Source organism: Triturus cristatus, chromosome 11 (genome assembly GCF_964204655.1).
Source record: "Triturus cristatus chromosome 11, aTriCri1.1, whole genome shotgun sequence".
Taxonomy (NCBI): domain Eukaryota; kingdom Metazoa; phylum Chordata; class Amphibia; order Caudata; family Salamandridae; genus Triturus; species Triturus cristatus.
The window spans coordinates 166,977,998-166,998,838 of NC_140594.1; the positions used below are offsets into that span (position 1 = coordinate 166,977,998).

General features: G+C 44.6%; 1 protein-coding gene across 6 annotated transcripts in view; it reads left to right on the plus strand.

Moving 5' to 3' along the window:
- The window catches only part of KDM2B (lysine demethylase 2B), a 759,008-nt gene that overhangs the window by 604,507 nt on the left and 133,660 nt on the right, over nucleotides 1-20,841 (plus strand). The window contains exons 17-19 of one of the 6 annotated variants that reach the window (XM_085636000.1): nucleotides 3,970-4,239; nucleotides 10,765-10,815; nucleotides 12,753-12,791. The exons of 1 other annotated variant lie outside the window; for it this stretch is intronic. In XM_085636000.1, coding sequence (XP_085492126.1) covers nucleotides 3,970-4,239; nucleotides 10,765-10,815; nucleotides 12,753-12,791 — 360 coding nt within the window. The remainder of the gene's footprint in view (nucleotides 1-3,969; nucleotides 4,240-10,764; nucleotides 10,816-12,752; nucleotides 12,792-20,841) is intronic. 4 more of the 6 variants (XM_085636001.1, XM_085636002.1, XM_085636003.1 and 1 more) reach the window with 4 other exon arrangements.

Sequence of the window (20,841 nt, forward strand, 5' to 3'; positions counted from 1 at the left end):
TTAGATGGTGGCCCTGGGGGATTATATCTGGTCATCTTTAGCTCGCCTGGGATTCTTGTTAGTGGCAGAACTGAGCCGCAGGATCCACCGCAATTGGAGTCACCGGCAGCTGTCAACCCCAGGCAGGAGTGTGGTATGGGCCCCAACCCGCACCGGTGCCTAGCCTGACCACTCCCCCTTCCCCCCCACCTCCCTCTCTCTAGTGGTGCCCTCACCTGGCGTTGCTCTCGTCAATCCGGTCTCTGCTCCAGGGCGGCCTCGCCCATTAAGTCCAGGCACTGCTGTGGTCCTTCTATGCAGGTGTTGTCAGGCCAGCCAGCCGGTCAGACCCTCCAGTCCACTGGCCTCCACTGTGATGAGGGCCCGAGTCTCCAGCCTGCATCGCTCGTTTCCAGGAGCGTGACCATTCAGGTTCCCGGCCAGGCGCGCAGGCTGACCCGCCTCCGGCCAAACCTACAGGATCTTGAATACTAGGCTGCACTGCTCGCGGCACCCAGGCCGGCTCTCGATCGCCGCCCAGCCACCCTCTTGTGAGCTGCAGTCGACTGTGCCTACACTCACCCAATGGCAGGGTCCGGGTAAGTAAAGAAAGCCAGTTTACCGGCAGGAGTTTGCAGGATGATAGTGGTGTCTGCAGGAGCTCTCCTAAAGCGCTTCTGCCATGTTTGACCACTAGGCCACACCCTGTAGATCAGATTTTAGCATAGATCTTGGTCACATCTGCCTGACAACCCCAGTTTGCGTCCCTCTTTGTTTTTTTAAATTTATGTGGCAAGCACCAGTTTCTACACTGGTTAAATCAGTGATGGTGTTATTGAGAGAATGAGGTCTGAGGTTGATCACACACTTGAGCGACAACATTTCCAGGTCTTGTGACTTCAAAATCATGAGTCCTTGAGATGGAGACTGCCATGAGCCTTGAGGAGTTAGGATTTATTAGCAACCGAACCAAGAGGAATGTGGAACCCTTGGGGGTTTCCAGTTTGTGACAGCCACTCTTCAGCAATGGAAAGGTAAGATCATAGCAATCAACAAGGAACTGGAAAAGGTCCACCCAGATGATTATTTGAAGGCCATATCTTCACTAAAGGACTCTCCAGAGATTTAACGTTTTACGCCTCCAAAAGGGGCCAAGAGGAGATAGCCAGGTCTGGGAAAGCCATAGTAGGAATACATTGGTGGTTAGAGAGCTTTCTGTGGCGAGGGTTCCAAATGAGGCAGGTGTTTGGCAAAATAGTTACAATTTCCCATTAAATTACCTGTTTTTTTCCGAGGTTGGATGCTCAACATCTCTTTTAGTTGCAGTCCAGAGGAAGTCAGGTGACAGAAGACACGTTTAGTCCTGATCACTCTGACTGGGAGACTTCCAGTCCCGTTTTTAGTTTTTCATAAAGTTATTGAAATTTGCTAGTCCCTGTTCCTAGTTTTGTAGGATTCTATCGACTGTTATTCTGTCTCATAGTAGGGAGGATTCCTGGTGATCCTGGCAGTTTGTGGGTTTTTTACAGCCTGCTTTCTTCTGATGGAACAGCATGGTCTGTAAGAACCAATAAAGGTTACAGATCTGCCTGGACTTAATGGTGGCATTAGTATTTGGAAGAGGAATATTGATCCCTTGGGGAAAGATATCATTAATATCCTCAATTTGTTTTTGTAACAACCCGCAGAAAATAAACTTTGTCAACCTGATGGTCTATTCTTTTAGATAAGCAATTTCTGTAAGTCATCCGACCTTCCTGCCGTCCCCGCAATAGCAGGGGTCCCAGGAGAGGAATATCCTTTGGTGTGTAAATTGGTCAAAGAGATCAGGTTTCCCAGGACACCTTGTTGCAACGTATTAATTATGGAATTGAATAAAGATTTTTGACTTATTTTAATAGTGGGCTCTCAATGAGATCTTTGAAGAAATTAACTATTTGTGAAGTTATTCATGATAATTTGCCTCATAGCTTTTTAAAAGGGATGATCATGTCTTGGCTCTAGAAGTAAGGTTGTTAACTGGATGTGGCAGCTTTTACTATTCCTAGGAGAACCTGGCTCTCACTTAAGTGGCCCGGTGTTTGGTGTGATATTTTTTGCACTTGATGTAATCCACCTCATGGGGGTTGAAATCTATCAGGTGTGTTACATGGCACCTTTTACAAGTTTATCGGTAGTAACGTCATTTTTGTTGCTTACTTTATGAAAGTCTACATGCTGTGGTAATTACAGAGCCTTTTTTACTCCAGTAAATTTTGGCAGGTTTGATCTGCTGAAATATATCTGGTGAAAATTGTGGGTCTGTCTTGTTTACCATCACATTATAATTCCAGTATTTGCTATAAAGCTGTTAATGCACATACTGGAATTTAAAGGGATACTTGTAATAAGTGCAACATTTGAACAGTTCCTATCCAACATTTCCTTAAATAACGAAGCGTAGTGTAGGATTACATATTATAAAACAGTAAATTTTTAAGCAACAGTTTGCTCCTATTTCTTCTGCACAGATGCATAAGGGAGATTATGCAGAAAGTGGAGATAGCTGCATCCAAATTTTGGGCCCACATTGTTAGGAGTCTGGCTTCCAAGTTTTTGGGCGAAAATCCGATTAAAAGAAATTATCAGATCTGCTGATGGGTCTTTAGTTTCTACCTTTGAGAAATTTATATTTTAATCCAGTAGCGGATATAAATAAGCTTGGGAAACTTTGAAAGCATGATCCTTGCCTTCTGTCCCGCCATAAGATTAAAAAAATGTCCTTGTTGTAAAGGAAAGTTTTGAGTCTATTAAGGATATGGAGGCGAAGGCTATCCCACCCGTTTAAGTTATTACTGCAGTCCTGAAAATGTTAATGGTAAACGTTCAGCTATGGGGACCGTGGTAGTTCCGTTGTCTTGGATGGCTTTAATGATCATTTCTTTTGAATGTGGACTTGTTTTAAATTTCAGAAGCATTGATATGGTTTTATACTTATTGCAGGACTGGAACCGAAACAGCAGTTACATACTCAAAGATTATATATAGTTCTGGGATCTTTCTGAGAGGAAAGAAAGGGGACAAAATGCAGTATGGCACAGCTTACTGTCGGATTGTCATTGGTTGCTGACATTACATGTTTTGTAGTTCCATTTCCAACATTCTTAGAAAATGTATGTATGGTATTCTTACAGCGCATACCTAGTCGAAAGGCAGCAGAGCTTTGTAATGTATGGGTTTTCAAATGTATTCTGCTTTGTAAGGCTGTCCTTGCCTGTAAAGAAAGTGTAAGGCATAATTTGTGCCATCAGATCCTAAATAAAATCGAACATTTCCTTCAGGGAGGCTAGAAAATGTTTTGTTAACTTTACGTACATGAATACCCAGCGTTCTAATGCCCAATGGGGACCCAGCCGAAGATATTTCTCCTTTGGAGCACTTTCCAAATAAATATTTCTTGCAGATAAATATGCACCCAAAAATGTTAATTTTTATTTCATTGTTTTAATTTGGTTTTTTTTCTTCCTTTAGGTTTTAGTTCATTTTTACTTGCTTTGCCCAAAGCCATGTTTTTTCAGTTTTACTGATATTATAAATTAAGGGTGTTATGGATGTCGTCATACTCTCCATATCATCAAAGTATAAAATGGAAGAAGAATGTCTTCCATTTGCATTACACCGGTAGATCAGTTAACATGTCCCCGGTAGCAGTTAAGCTCTTCAGAGCTGGTTTCCCTGGGCACAACCTGAAAGGTCAGAAAAGCTGAACAGAAATCGGCTTCGGTTAATTAATATCCTCTACTGTGTGTTTAAATAACAGAAATTACAATAAATGTAATTTTGAAAGAGTCATTGAAGACAGTCCCTTGGTTTACCACGTAAATATTTCATAAAATTCCATAGCGCTCCTAAAATAGTGACTTTTGTGCATTAATTAGCAGGACTGATAATTATCACAACTTTAATCTTTGGATATAAGATATAAAGTTTGTTTGTCTTTATGTCTTTTTGGTGCACAAGCAAAAAAGGGGGCCGGGATTTAAATATGCTTCCAACCTACCGGGATCACTTCTAAAGGAACAGAAGCCAAATCGTGAAAATACAGAAGTCCCAGAAGCTACACAAAGAAAAATAGAGCTGGAGGAGACTCCCATAACGGAACCTGAAGATCTTCCTCAAAATCAACCTATAGATTCTATTCTAAGGAGAAAATCAGATGAAGTGCACTTGAAACGAAAACGAAAAATCGAGAAACCTCAAGAGCCTGGTGTTAGAAAACGGGTACGAGAATTTTATGTTGCAATGATTCAATGTGTTGCATCTCCAAGAGGCCGTGCTTCCTTCTTGTGAATCTTGCACTATAGGTGTAAAAATGTTACATTCTTACACATAGATATGGTAGATTGTGAAAAACTGAATAACAATTGGCATCAGGTATTAGCCTCTAGAATTTTAAATGTCTATTTAATAAAGGGCTCCTATAGAAGTAGCAGGCAACCAGATTATTTTTGTAGATGGATGTTTTGTACAGTTTCGCTTCAAGCCATGTAGTACTTGATCCACTTCATCCAGACCTGCATTATCCCTGTTGTAAAGTTGATTGTGTTTTGTTTTTTGTGTCCTGGCACAAACTGTTAAACCTTGCCTTAGAAGGCCGTAATAATTGTTTTAATCATCAAGGCATAATACAGATGGACTGAGTTCCTTGAAGCGCAGTCCTCCATATTTTCCGCAAATAAACTGGTGTCTGCCCTCCCCACCCCCCAGTACATCAAACAAGGTAATAATCAGAATGAATATAGAACAAACTACAAATTAATTTGATCTTGGGGCTACTAAGACATTGACTGTTATCTAACTTAATGGTTCTAGTTTGGTTAGAATTTGAAGAAGGAAATCTGCCGTTATTGCCATACAATATTTTATCCTGTTATTTGCAGGAAAAATATTGGTGCCTGCATGAAATGTTAGCCCGTAGAACATTCCTACCTGATATAACTTTAAATTCGTTGATCTGACCTGAAGTAGTTTTTGGTTGCTCCATAGTATTTGCATTATAAGGGACTTTAGCCTTGTGATCTTTGCAAAACTGAAAGGAAACCAATGGTCAATCCACAAGGGAATCAGTCTAGCATTCTCTTGTGTTGGAAAAATGCAAGGTTTATCTGTTCAAGAGGGTAATTAATTATGTTGGAAGCGCAGGACACTTACCACCACTCTTTTATTTTTGTAGCCTGTGAGAGTGCAAAAAAGAAAGTGTGGGCTTCTTATTAGAAGCTGATAATATCAACAGCCCCTCTCTTTGGTCACAATGCTATGCTGGTAGAATATAATTTTCAAATTTGAGTACAATGGATTTTGCTCACATCAAACCTCTTAGTGAATATCAAACCCTACCATTACAATTTCTTGAGAGGTACAACACCTCTGCCTAATCTTCCTATCTTGATCGTGAACCTCTCCACCTAATATGAGTTAGTCCTGAAATCATATAAGCCTCTCTTCATCCGAACAGCCCAAGACAGCATTATGGCATGTACTTTACTCCTGCTGAAAGTGATACTACCATCAATGAGATGTTCTAGTCTATTTCAGTTTTCAAGTCTGTCGGACATAGTCTGGTTTATTGTTCAATAGATAACTAAGGCTTGCAACTATGTCCTTACAATGTTGTATGTGCCGAAGGCCTTATGTAAGAAATGTAGAAAATAACATAGCCTGAGGAAAAAGTGTAACATCTGCCTAATCTATAGCGTCTGCTTATTATTTGGGTTTTGAACACCTTCCCACTATAAGGTGTTATCCATTTTAAGCTTGCAACCCTGAGTATTCACAGAATCTTCAAAGTAAGCATATATAGATCTGGTTCTCTTAAGGTGATCTCCCTCTTGCAAGGCTTTACATAAAAACCTCTTAAGGATGAAGGCAAGCTTCTTCCCATGAAATGTTTTCTTGGGATTCCACTGGGGAAGAGTGATTCTGGTGTTTATGGACAGCATCTATATGCTACTGCTGCAGTGATAGTCACGGACTCTGGCCTTCTCTGTCGTTATTGGATTAAAATGTTATCCTAAACAAGCTTGCCTTTGACCCCAGGGCTTCCTGTGATTCGAAATTGACTTGCAAAATGTTTACTTGCTTTTACTCCTGTGAGATGGTATTAGTCTTTACCTCCCCTGACCCTCGCAGTTTTTCATGGAAGCAAGGTGATCCTCTTTATCAATCTTTCTATTGTTGAATGAATGGTTCAATCTCTTTATGGACTACATCGCTCCACTAGTGTCTTCCCTTCACTCATTCCAGCCAGGTAAAGTTTCATAATTTGGATATCAAAGAAGCTGTGTTTATTTCTCCCTGGTGTTCTCATCTTTAGGGGAAATGCTAATGGTAAATATGCTTCCCTGTTTCAGTATTCTACTGGATATACCTTTAGCTTCTTTTAAAGACCAATCAAGGGTTTCATGTATGGACTTCCATAGACGTGTCTTTCAAGATTAACCATAAGGTACCTCTTGGGGCGATTCCTATGTGTGTTCTGTGTTTATTCTGTATCCAAGTTGTAAAATGGAAAGTTAGTTTGACCAAGCTGTATATTTCAGTCTGTCACCTTGAAGCTGTGCATTGACCTTGACTTTAGTTACCTCCCGTCCTTCATATGGCCTGTAATTAGAGTTTGCTAGTAAAAAATGCGAAGGAGCCCTAAAAAAGACTATGCAACTGTTCATCTCTGTAACTCCAGTTCTCAATTTCTTAGAAACTTTCTTTGTTTTGCCTATGTCTAGCCTGGACTCGTACCTTGTTGAATGAAAATAGCAGTTTCAATATCACTAGCTTACATGTGGGATGTTTTGAGGCAAATTTTGTGGCACTTGGATTACAGTCCAGTAGCCCACTTTAGATTAATCTCACCCAACTAGAGGATTCACACATGTGATGGCTAAAGTACTTTATTTATTGTATTTGGTAATCTGTCCTGGTCAGGGAGATTTAAACTTGTACAGTCATAAGTGATTTTTATTTTGGGCAGTTAAGAAAGCTCTTCCCTTAACCTAGGCTATTACTACTTTGATGTTTTTTGTGAGACCATAGCAATCTCCTTCGTATGATGAATCATAGCAGACATAAGTCTTCTAAAAGAAAAAGTTGTACGATCAAGTAAGATTATATTGTGTGATTGGTCGCTTGTGTTCAGGATTTGAGAAAAATGGGCCTTGTTCTATTACACATGGCCCAATTGTTTGCTTCCTAAAGACAAATGCAAATGACCAATATTATGCTGGTTTGATACAGTTCAACGTGGTACACCAGGAATTCCACCTGTATAGAAAAGAGCAACATTAGAGCAGATTGGCAAAACATTTTGTTTGTAATCAAGTGTGTTTTTGTGCTTAGAGATACTAGGAGTACATATTAAAGAAGATGTTAAGGAAAACCAGAGCCATAGAGTGCTGTCAAACTATTACAATAATTACAAAGTAATCCTGTTCATTAGTTTAGATTTGATGTAATCAAATCTAGAGTATCATAAGAGCAAAGCATTTTGTTGCGCACCTATCATGGATTGTCCATACCCAAAGCTCTAGGGTGGTTGGAGAACAAAATATAGCCTGTTTGTTGAGTTTGCTCAGAAGTTCTGAAAAGGTTGTGATACTTTTTTATGAACCCATGTTAAAAGAAATGGTTATAATCGCACAGACCTTTTCAGGAAGAAACGGTTACACACGTGTGTATTTTTTTTAACCTTATCTCAAGGCAGGCTAAGGGATGCTAGTCGAAGTGAGCTCGATTGCGGGGTTGTGACGTATCCTGACTGAATGAATTAAAATGAGCTTTAGGGTACTTTCCTACCCCAAGTAATCTTCTGGTACTGTGATAAGAAAAAGTAGGCCGAATCTACTTGCAGGTGAAAAGCCATGTTTTTAGTTTTGTCTGTTGTGTAGTAAGATAAGTTTCCCTAGTATATTACAGAAGGGGCTGGGGGGTGAATTCCAATGCTAAGCTAGAGGAGAAAGTGCAATAGAACTATTAGCACTTCCCAGCGAGAGTCCATCTAGCAATAAAGGGAGCAACTCTGTATTAGATTTTTTATAAAAAGGGTCCTGTTTTTTAGAATGTTTGATGAAAACTACGGAGGGTTTTGTACAAGGAACAGTTGGCTACAGGAGCTAATTGAAGTCAAGTCAGATAAGTCTGGCAATCATCGCACGAGGAGGTAGGTTAAAAATGAGCCCATCAGCTTGTAGCTTCCCTGCCCTTTTTAAAGGGTCAGTCTTTCCATGCACTATTCTAGCAGTGCTTCAACAGAATTCTCACTTTACAAACGAGGGGGAATTTTTCAATCAAACCATTGTTATTTATTTCCAAAAAAACTGTTGTTCTAAAGAAAGAGGAGTATGGCGTTTAAATTGCACTGTGCCATTTACCAGATGTTGTGGCCACAATTGGTGATAGTTCATCCTGAAACTTTTATTTTTCACTTATTGCAATCTGTTTGAGAGGTCTAGTTATCTCGTCCTTTCTGGACAGTTCTTTATTTGGGATTATAAGAGCCGGTTCTGTACCGTGTTCTTTCATCTCCCGTATCCACAGGATGCTTCTTTCTTCTATTGGTGCTAAAGCTGAGGATAGTGAGAAACTTTGAAACTATGGGTGACTATTAGAAGGGTATGTTTGCCTATCTTTTACCCTTTGTTTATAGTTATTCCATGCAGCGTTTCATTTTTTTTCCAATCTCTGAATATACAGATTAGCAACCTGTCACCTTCTCAACTAGGGGTTCATGATGAGCAGACATGTTCATATCTCTAGGTGTGTGTGCCCGCCCACAACCCCCTGAAAAGGGCTTATCTGATGACGATGCTGTTGGAGGGTAGCAGAGTTGGCAATAGTCCCAGTTCCCTTCCGAAACGGTGGGAGAATGCTATTTGGGATTGTTAAAATCCTTCTGGATTTACCTTTCTATTGAATCATTTTAGGCAAATCAGTTTGGATTGGCTGGATCATGGCTTCCAATTCTGGGTCCTTTTGTTAGTTGGATTTTCACATGCTGCTTACCACTACACCAGAAATGCAGAAGTCGTTCACCAATGGTTTTTTTTGTTCAACTGGACGGAATATGTGATTGTGTTTTCAGAGTTCGTCCTCATTCTCTTGTACTGCATTTGGAGAAATTGAGGTGTGGAACAAAGGCCTGTGTTTACGATGTTGCATTGATCCTGTGTTGATGATATCCTTGATCTTACTGGCTACTCTTGAATAAGAGTGGGAGTGTACTTTGCAAGTCTTCAATTATGTTTTAAGTGGGGTCAGTCCAAGGCTTAATCTGTAGTAAGCAGAGGCTTGATATCCATTTTTCTTCACTACTATTGACACCTTTCAGGAAATCTCCATCTCCCACTTCTAGAGCTCCTATTTATACCCTCATCTAATATCCTGTCTGCTCTAGATGTTTGGTGCTTGTAAACTGTTTTGTTTCTAAATGTCTGTCAATTCTTTGAAGAATCGTATGTAGGGTAGAAAATCGTATCGCAGCCTTGGCGCAGTCTAGGTATTCCAATATTGCAACTTGAGTTTAATAATTAATTCAGCTCCACAGAGCAAGGAAATACTTTTACAGTCACTTATTTTCCATTGTAAACTGAGTGATGAAGGAACTCCAAATACAACATTATATGAAATTAATAGAAGAGAATGGAAGGCATTTAAAGTATTCAATGGTTCAGAGTGAAATCTCCCTGCACATGCCTTGCTTTGCCTAGTTCATACTTGCTCTATGCATGGTGTATGATTTAGATTTCTCTTATCAGTTTTTCAATTGTTGACCTGAGTACATTTATTTCCCAGTCTCCTGCAGATTTACAGCATACTTTGTGTGACGAGTATAATCAACTGATTCCAATGAAATAGAACTATATGCCTCACACCTGACATGTTAAGTGTATTCTCTGCCATACACATCCCTTTACCGCCTGTTTTAATGCTGTTTTAAACAGCTGCCCAGATCCATCTCTATCAGCGATAAATTGCAGTGTTCTGGTGAAGGTTGTTGATCAAATTTCTGCTTGCATATAAGGTATCTACATGGCTTGTTGGGATGTACATAACCTTACATTTCAGCCTTGCCCACTAAACCTTTTAGTGTTTTAGGAGAACTTTGGACACTGTGCCACTGCCAGAATGTTTGCCTACTCATGAAAAACACTCACAGGAAGTGATGTAACTGCTAAAGCAAGGATTCCAATCCATAGTAAAGTATTTGCCTTTGTCATAGAGGAATAAATGTTTATCTAGATTTGCCACAAATAGAATATATTTTGTTCTAAAATATTTTGCATTATTGTCTCTTCTTAAACTTGTTGCATATGTGTTTGATGCCAATAGCATGCTGTAGGCAATAAAAAAGACTGAGGTTGACTGTGTACAGTACTTGCACCTTTGTTATTGAATGGTCTGGCAATTGTTTTAGGTAGTATTGTACGCAGACTATATATTTTTTGATTGGCTTCCCCTTCTCATTAAGACTTACACTTGCCCCATTTGTTAAGTGAAAAAATACAATGCAGTATATGCATACAGTGAATCGCAGTCTTTTTTTCCCCATTGGCAGCATAGTGTGCAGAACTGACAGTAGTTTTAGATACCAAATTGTGACATTAAGTATATAATGAACTAGTCGATGGGTGTGCATTGTGTGCAATCTAGTGCTCTCTCATTCATCATTTACAATGTTATTGCCTTTCAATGATATTGTGTTGTGAATGTTATGTTAATGGCCTTCGTTTATTTGGTTATTTTTATTGTTCTTAGGCCGTTATCCTCCCCTTGCGTGTTCTCTGCAGGCAACACTTCCTAAAAAGGGTAAGCCTGCCAACAGGCCTGATTTGATTTATGGTTTATTGTTTTAATCATGCCATAAAAATCAGAATAGTTTGGTTTGTTTTGCCTTTCATACTTAGAACATAACACTAACAGATTGCACCTGATTACCTCTATATTAATATGTAAATTATAGTGATAAACTCCAACATAATGTAATTGACACAGAAACTTTGTTTTCATTATGGTGAAGTAATCGATCTAGCCCCAGACAATTTAATTTACTTAACATTTGGAGACGTTTTGTACTTTGCTTAACATACAGATTTCGGGTGAAGAAAAGCAAATGTGTATAAAGTGTCTTAAAATTCAATAAAGAATCTTAAGTGGATAGCTCCATTACGATTTCTGTTCAATTACACACACGTGCTACACTTATCGAAATTTGAACTTAAGTCTTTACCAACTTACATTTCGTATGTGCCATTATCATCCATTTGCTTTGCACTGTCCATATACAGAGAAAATAATTGAATGGACTAGGAGAGGACAATCCAGGCCTGTTATATGTAGTGTAACATGTACGAAAAACTAGAAAAACCCCAAAACATGACGCGAGTATACACAACTTGGAGATCATAGAAGAAATAATGGCTAGACAAACTATTCATATAAATGACAAAATAATGAATTTGATCAAAGCAAATGTATTAATTTCTCAAATTTACCAAGCACTGCATTAAGCCAGTTCTGATTAAGGGCTGTACTTTAGCACTCCAGTTATGATACGTGTACCCTTGGCACCACAGATTTTAATCCTGGCAAACAGAATTCCGAAGTTCAACGAGGCCAATGGAATAGTAGTGCATTTCTTAATGAAAAGTTCTTTTATACCATTCAAGATTTAAAAACCGTGTGTGTTCACTATTTAATGTCTGTTTTTTATTAGGAAACTCATTTAGCACCTGAAGTTTGACATCACGAAAGGTGGTTAATTCTCATTGGTGTTTCAAACAGAATCCTGTAACCACACCTTAGCTAAAAATATAGAACGCGTTTGTTGGGCATGCCTGATAAATACCTGCATTTCAAAGCTTATATGCAACACGCTAAATGCATAGTATTGGTAAAGCTTGAGTTATCAGAAGCACTTTACACACTGAAGATCAGAAAGTCACTCATAATTGATAATAAAAGTTGGTAGTATTTTAAGCAATACAGACCACACTCATTTACAATCTCATCCAACCAGACTCAAAGTAAGCTAAGCATGTTAAGTGACTGTATTTTGCTCTAAAGTTACAGTCCATTATTTAAATCATGGCTTCTGAATTCTGCTTTCTTGTGAGATATTTAGTATTGAGGCTGAAAGAAATAGACTTGGAGCTAATATCTAGCGGTCTTGATTTTGTTCTTTATGCTTACGCCACCAAAGAGAGAGAACGTTTTGTTAACCAGTGCCGAGGTTAATTTTAGCGCCTGCATTTCTAAATGTATTATTATAGGCTTGCTATTCCTAGCTTAAGTTTCCAACTGTATTTTGGAGACTTGATTTTTCTTACCTAGATCTCTAACTGTATTACCATAGGCTTGCTTCTTTTTTGCTTAAACCGCTACGTTTACATTGTGGGCTGGCTGTTCCTTGCTTTCCAGCTGTGCTCTTGTAGGGTTGCTGTTTCTTGCGCTTATTCGTACTTTTGTAGGCTTGCTTTGCTTGCTTTAATGTAGACTTGCTGTCATGGTGTATAGAGTACCATTCTGTTTTTTAAACAAGCTAGTACAGTAGTAATTCAACCTTACTGAATTGTAGAGCTATGCTGTCCGTTAATATCCATGATACTGCCAGCTAGTAAGCAGTCTACATTCACCATTCCCTGACACAGCATAGCTTTGCAGTAGGATGTAGTTCGCTAGGATTGAGTGTTCTTTACTATGCTGACGGTGAATAAGCTCTTGTTTTATTTTCTTTCATTTAACAGCTAAAACTTGTTAAAGAAGAAAAGCTCTTCAGGAAGAAGGTACACTTATCAAAATCTGTGTGCCCTGATCTTTTACTTTTTTCTACGGCTGATTTTTTAACAACTTGAAAAGTTGGCTTTCAGGATAGTTTTTTAAATTGTTAATCATGTAATTGAAAACCAGTAGTAACTTTCCAAAACTATTTTGAAAACCACATTCGATGTAGATGTATGGAGAAATTGGCCTTTCAAACCTTGCTGTTCTACTTAGTGAGGAAAGTTGGTCGTATGTCCAACTGTGGTATTTCTATCCAGAGAAAAGTCACTGGGCTGGTTACCAATTTGAGTAGGTTCGGCACAAAAGGCTCTTTCAGGTTATTTTATGAATCTTTTAATTGTGGTTTGAAAAATGTATCTGATGGAGACTTCTATCTGCAGATTCCTTACCTTAGAATTGTCCCCAGGTGTCAGCCTGGATCAGGAATTTTCGTGAGCAGTACTCCTGCGCGCATCTAGGTGGTGCAGTTGGTCTCCGCATGGCGTTGCCAGTGTCATCCTCATCGGAAGTGACATGCGCGTTGTATATATAGGTGCCACCATAGCGCTCTGACGTCCTTTCTTTTCTTTCTATGCCTGTCAGAGCAGATCCGGAGAGAGCTATTCTCAGACACTTTTAGACTGACCCTTTTTTGATCTTTTTTCGAAGTTTTTTAAGACTTTTTCCTGATGTAGCAGGTATGTCCACTAGAAAAGCTGGCTTCAAGCCCTGCAGTGACAGGCGTCTTGTTTGCCTTTGGTGCCTCAAGTAGGCCATGATGCAAAGACCTGCGTTGACTGCCGCGCCCTGCATCACCAAGGCCTTGAGGGAGAGATCCCTCAAGCACCTGGTCGCTCGTCTCCGCCACGATCTCGATCCCTGAATCAGTTGCAGAGCCATTGTTCTGTAGTAGGGGATCTCTGTGTATAGTCATAATCTAGTGAATAGTCCCGCCCATGTGCGTGGACCCCGGAGCAATAAAAAATAATCTCTAAAGGTGACAAATCATGCAGACCTGCATCCACCTTTAAGAGAGAATTTAAAGACCGATAATGCAGCCTATACCCACAGGCTACACTGTCCAGTACTTCAACTAGAATTCCACCAACATCCACAAACAGCACTGCCTGTCCAGCTTTTCTCCACATAGGAAAAAACCCTGCCTCTACCAGCAAAAGCCTCTGGAATGATAGAGAGGAAGGAATGGACAGACAAGCCCCATAGGCTGCCATTATGTGGCTTAGAACAGGATACTGTGCCTTTAAGAAAACTTTCCAGATTTCCAGAACTTTCCCAGTATCCCAGAATGCCCAGCAGGTCCCTTTTACTTTCAGTTCTTTTTTCCGGCTCCTGCTAGCAGGACCCTGGAGCATTGAGCTCTCCCTTTTCAAGGGTTATTGGTTAATTTTCAAGTGTTAGAAAGTCCTTTTTCCTTCTGGTGTTATCAGAATGACTGGCTTGTTCGACAAGTGTCCTGATTGTGGAAGAAAAAAGGCTAAGTCAGACACACACAGGGTGTGCATAGTCTGCCTTCCCCAGTCCCACGTGCCTGAGGAGTGTGAGATCTGCAGATCCTTTTCAGCCAGGACCCTGAGAGAGGGGAAGAAGATCAGGCTCCTGGTCTTGGAGGACAGAAAGCTGAAGGCACGAGGTGGGTCTGGAGGGGCTGATTCTGCCCATGCTGAGGCCTCTGGGGGGCTCCCCAGGGGCAGGAAGACCAGCAAGCGTCCCCTCTCCCCGTCGAGGGCGTTGACGGGGATGACTACAGTCTGTTCGCCATCTCCCCAGGGCTCTGGGGAGAAGCGGCGTCGCCGATCGACATCGAGGGAGCTGAACCGGCTGCCGTCGACGGCATCTTCTGCGACGACGCAGTCTACGTCAAGCCATCGACGGCGAGATCAGGCCCGGCGTCGGCGCTCGCCGTCAAAGGGGGAGCGCCGCTCGCCGTCGGCGAAGAGGCGACGGTCGCCGTCGAAGCGATCGACGTCATGGAGATCGACGTCATGGAGATCGCCGTCGAGAAGACGGTCGCCGTCGAGAAGACGGTCGACGTCGGGAAGACGATCGACGTCGGGAAGACGATCGACGTCGAGGCGGTCGACGTCGAGACGGCGCAGGGGGAGCCCTGGCGCCAGGAGTAAGAGGGGAACGGAGTCGCCGGGATCGGGGTACTCCGTGGTGTATACACCCCTCGGAACCCTACGCCATCACCACCGCCGCCACCACGGCCACCGACTCCTCCACCACCAACACCGCCTCCACCGCCACCACCACTGCCACCACGGCCACCACCTCGCACGCCGTTGGGGCCGCCTGCAGTTCCACCGAGGTCAGTCTCCCTGCCCAGGTATCCGACTCCGCCGCAGGGGACGCCGAGGCCGCGTCACCCACGGTCGCCGGGCCCGGCTAGACCGTCGGACAGGCCGAAGCCGAGGAGGTCGTGCTCCCGCTCCGGCAGGAGGAGAAGGTCGCGGAGCCATAGGAGGTCGTCGTCGTCGTCATCGGGACGGCGCCATAGGAGGCACAGGTCCAGGTCACGCACGCGGTCCTCGGCCAGGGACTTCTCGCCGACGCTGTCGGACTCACCGGGGACTAGGGTGTCTCCGGTGGATGATCTGGTCTCCTTCCAGGAGGTGCTGCTGCGGGGGGCAGCCAAGTTGGGCATCTTGGTGACGGTACCGACGCCCACGACGTCCATGATATTCGAGACTCTCCACAAAAAACACCTGTCTCGCCCTCTGCTGCCTCTAGTGCCGGGACTGGTGGAACCCGCGTTGGAGTTGTTCCTCACCCCCGCGGTGACAAAATCCACTCCCTCGCGGCTCATGAAAAAGTATCGGGCCCCAGACTCGGACCCGGCTTTTTTACGGATGGACCCGAAGCCGGACTCTGTCATCGTGACGGCGGCGAGGAAGCAGCATGCGACTGCTCCTTCATCGACGGTCCCGCCCGACAAGGAAAGCCGCTGGCTGGACTCGGCGGGCAGGAAGGTGTGTGGGACCGCGTCTACCACCATGAAGGCGGCAAGTGCGGGGGCACTGTTGGGGCGTTATGACCGGGCCCTGTGGGAGTCCGTCCAACAGTATCCGGACCTGCTGCCCCGGGACCGGAAGGAGGACTTCCTGGAAACGGTGCGAGGGGGCATGCTGGTTTCGAACCAGGTCATCAGTGCGGCAGCGGATGTCTCCTTGTTGGCGGCGCACTCCTACTGTCATGGTGTCCATCAGAGGCGTCACTCTTGGCTGCGCCTGACGTCGCTCAAGCCGGAGGCTCAGCACAGAGTAGCCAACCTGCCCTTCTCGGGGGAAACCCTGTTTGGAAAACATGCGGATGATGAGATGGCCCGCATGAAGGCGGAGGCGGAGACCCCGACGGCTGTCGGGTTGGAGAAGGCCGAGAAGAAGAAGCGCCCGTTCCAGAGGCGGTTCGGGTCTACGGGCAGAGGGCGAGGGCAGGGTTCGGGACAGCAGCAGCACCAACAGCAGCAGTTCCGGAAGCCCTTCCAGAAACGCCAGAGGGGTAGAGGAGGCCAGCAGGCTGCTACCACTACCAAGGGCCCGGCCGGGTCTCGGCCCTGAGCGACTACTTCCCCCTCAACCGTTACCCACTCCAGTGGGGGGAAGCATTCAACTTTTTCCGGCAGAGTGGAGAAAAATTACTCAGGACAAGTGGGTGCTGAATATTGTTTGCAATGGATACAGTCTTCGATTTATCAGCCCGCCTCCAGCGATTCCGCCGGTAAGCTCTCAGTTTCAGCTGCGAGAGCTCCAGGCGGAGGCAGACATCTTGTTGAGAAAGAAGGCGGTAGAAGAGGTACCTCTGTCTCAAAGGGGAAGAGGTTTGTATTCTCGGTTCTTCCTCGTTCGCAAGAAGGACAAGAACGAGTTCAGGCCCATTTTGGATTTGCGACAGGCAAACAAATGGATTCGCAGAGAGAAGTTCCGCATGCTATCGTTGCATCAGATTTACCCTCAGCTGCAACGGGGAGACTGGCTCTGTGCCATAGATCTACAGGATGCGTACTTCCATGTGCCCACCGCACGGAAGCACAGGAAGTTCCTGCGATTCCAAGTCGGCGCCAATCACCATCAATACACAGTACTGCCATTCGGGCTAAAGTCTGCGCCCAGGACCTTCTCGAAGTGCATGGCAGTGGTGGCGGGACTCCGGTCCAGTGCATACAGTACCTGGGAGCCTCCATCGATACACGGTCGGCAAGCGTGTCTCCTTCGGAGGAGAGACGGTTATCACTCCTTCCGAAGGCTCGGGACCTCAGGACTGCTCCATCGACGACAGTGAGGAAGGTGTCTTCGCTGCTGGGATCGATGGCCTCCTGTATCTTCCTCACGCACGGCTGCACATGAGACCACTGCAGGAGTGCTTGGAGGATCAGTGGGATCAGAAGACAGGTTCTTGGGACGACAAGATACGACTGTCTCTACATGCTCTCCAGTCTCTGAAGTGGTGGTGTTCGGCGGAAAACCTCCTCAGGGGGGTTCCCTTCCCAAGGACATTCCCACGAAGAGTGTCGTGACGGATGCGTCTCTCCAAGGCTGGGGAGTGCATTCCGGGGACTTGCAGATTCAAGGAAAGTGGTCCACTCTGGAATCGACGTACCACATCAATTTCCTGGAACTCAGATCTGTCTTCCTGGCACTGAAGGCCTTCCTTCCGTCCTTCCAGACCAACTCGCTGCTGATACAGACGGACAATACAACCACTATGTATTACCTCAACAAGCAGGGGGGGGGTCGAGATCGCGCACTCTGTCGCAGGAGGCGCAGGCGATCTGGCACTGGCTTCTGGCCCGAGGACTGACGATTACGGCCACGCATCTGCCAGGGGTACAGAATGCTCAGGCGGACGCACTGAGCAGGCTGATTCAGGAAAACCACGAATGGGTCATAAACGACGAAGTACTAGGAGAAGTCTTCGCAAGGTGGGGGACTCCAGACGTAGATCTGTTCGCCACCGCCAAAAACAGCAAATGCCGAGACTTCGCATCCAGGTACTACCAGCGGGGGACGCTGGGGAATGCGTTATGGATCGATTGGTCGAACAGCTTTCTGTACGCTTTTCCACCCATTCCCCTGATTCCGGCAGTGCTCATCAAGCTGTCTCAGTCCAGGGCGCGGATGATCCTGATCGCCCCGGAATGGCCCAGACAGTAGTGGTTCACGGACCTACTTCACCGGTCTCTCCTTCCTCACATGCGGTTGCCGTGCAGGCCGGACCTTCTCATGAAGTTCGGGGGGCGGATGATGCACCCCAACCTCTCGTCTTTGAGTTTGGCAGCATGGCTCCTGAAATAGTGCAATATGGCCATCTGAATCTCCCAGAAGATTGTATGGACATACTGAAGGAGTCTAAACGACCTTCCACTAGGACGTCCTATGCCTATAAGTGGAAGAGGTTCTGTATCTGGTGTAAGTCCAAGAACTTTGATCCTACGACATGTAAGGAAGATGTCATCCTTCCGTACCTTTTACATTTGGCGCAGTCTGGCCTTAATTTCCATTCCATTAAGGTTCATCTGGCTGCTTTGACTGCTTACAGGAAATGCCCTTCACAGACTTCCTTCTTTCAGATCCCTGTGGTCAAGGATTTTTTGGAAGGCTTGAAGAAAGTGTTTCCTCCCGTCAGACTTCCCTCGCCTTCCTGGGACTTGAATGTGGTGCTGTCCAGACTGATGAAGGAGCCTTTTGAACCCATTCACAAGGCTTCATTGCAGCACCTATCCTGGAAGGCGGTGTTCCTAGTGGCCATTACATCGGCCCGCAGGGTGAGTGAACTTCAGGCATTATGTTGTCAAGAACCTTATACTGTATTTCATGCTGCTAAGGTTGTGATGCGTACTCACCCTAGATTTCTTCCTAAGGTTATCTCAGATTTTCATGTCAACCAGACCATAACTTTGCCTACTTTCTTTCAGAATCCCTCTTCGCCAGCGGAAAGGTCTCTCCATTCCCTGGATGTTCGGAGGGTGTTGAAATTTTATCTGGTTAAGACCAAGGATATTCGTAGGTCAGACCAATTGTTTAATTATGGATCAGTCAGGACCGGTCTCGCGACCTCTAAGCAGTCCATTTCTCGGTGGATTGTGTCCTGCATACAATTGTGTTATCAAAAGGCTAATAAGACCTTAGGGGGTAAACCTAAGGCTCATTCCACCAGGGGCAAATCTGCCACGACGGCTTTGCTGCGTAATGTTCCTATTGCGGAAATCTGCAAGGCGGCCACTTGGAAGTCGGTCCATACCTTTGCTGCGCATTACTGTCTGGACACGGATGCCAGGGCAGATGCTCAGGTTGGGCAGGCTTCGCTGCGAAATTTGTTCGCACAGTAGTGGTATTGTCTTGTGTGTTCTCCACCGCTTTTGTTGTGTGGGAATGGGCTTGCCATTCTATTCACTAGATTATGACTATACACAGAGATCCCCTACTACAGAAGGAGTAGTTTCTTTTCTGTAACTCCAGTTCTGTAGTAGGGGTATCTCTGTTATAGTCATAAGCGCCCGCCCTTCTCCCCGGTGGAGAGATAATTATTCTTGTAAGGAATGCTACAGGTCTGGCGTGCTACGCCTTCAAAAAGAACTGAAAGTAAAAGGGACCTGCTGGGCATTCTGGGATACTGGGAAAGTTCTGGAAATCTGGAAAGTTTTCTTAAAGGCACAGTATCCTGTTCTAAGCCACATAATGGCAGCCTATGGGGCTTGTCTGTCCATTCCTTCCTCTCTATCATTCCAGAGGCTTTTGCTGGTAGAGGCAGGGTTTTTTCCTATGTGGAGAAAAGCTGTACAGGCAGTGCTGTTTGTGGATGTTGGTGGAATTCTAGTTGAAGTACTGGACAGTGTAGCCTGTGGGTATAGGCTGCATTATCTGTCTTTAAATTAAATTCTCTCTTAAAGGTGGAGGCAGGTCTGCATGATTTGTCACCTTTGGAGATTATTTTTTATTGCTCCGGGGTCCACGCACATGGGCGGGACTATTCACTAGATTATGACTATAACAGAGATACCCCTACTACAGAACTGGAGTTACAGAAAAGAAACTACTCCATCTTTGTCTAAATCGCCTGGGCAAGTCCCACAGAAAGGAAAAAAAGAGGCCAATCCATTGAACTCCTCTGAGGAGACGATGGAGCGTAGTCATTCAAGTCCTAGCTCCGCGGTTCAGCCTGGGCTGGCTCTTCGCCTCCCCGAGTCTGCGGGAGCCGGAGTGACCCCTGTCCAACTTCACAAGTTTTGAGACCATGTACCTCATGGGTGGACCATCCCTGCTGGTGCGCATTTGGGGTTGGGAGGGGCTGCTACTGCTCCCTCGGGCAGGGCTGCGTCAGTCAGGCCCCTTGTATCCGCGAATGGATCCAGACCGCTGCCAGTCGTACCATCTTGGCCTTCCAGATGCTGGTCCTGATGTCTATACTCTGTGCCCCAGCGGCACTGTCCCCTTACATATTCCTTACTCCAACACTGAGCCAGAGTGGCGTCGTCCGATGCCGACTCCAGCGCAATACCCCCAGACCAGAGCCGGAGCCCTATTTCTATGGGCTCGGACTTGGGTAATATTGGGAGGGGCCACTGAAGCCTTATGAATTCCAGCCCTTAGCCCTCAACATGAACTGATGTGCGGAATTGGCAGACACCAGTTGACTGGCCACTTCTCCAGATACTGGCATGGTCTCTCCTACTGTGGGTACGGTTAGAAGGAGCATCTTTTGCTATGGTTGGGAGAGGGGCGGCTGAGGTTCTGGACCGTAGCCTACCCTCGGTGGTAATCAAGACTAACGTCTTGGAAGAGGTTAATGCAAGTTGCAGGCCCAACCCACCTAACCTAGTATGCCTATGTGCTTTTCAGTTTGTCGCTATGTTATGTTGTTTTTTGGGTGGAAAACTCTTAGACACTTCTTAGGAGTTGGGCCAACTCCACCTCATGGGTATGAATAATTGTAGTGTTGAGTGACAATTTTCCTGTAATTGTTTCTGATTTTTGTTTTTCCAAATTCATTGTTGTATAACATTGATTCCTGTCTAATTCCTTAATGCAATCACAATCTACGCATTCTTTGGCTTTT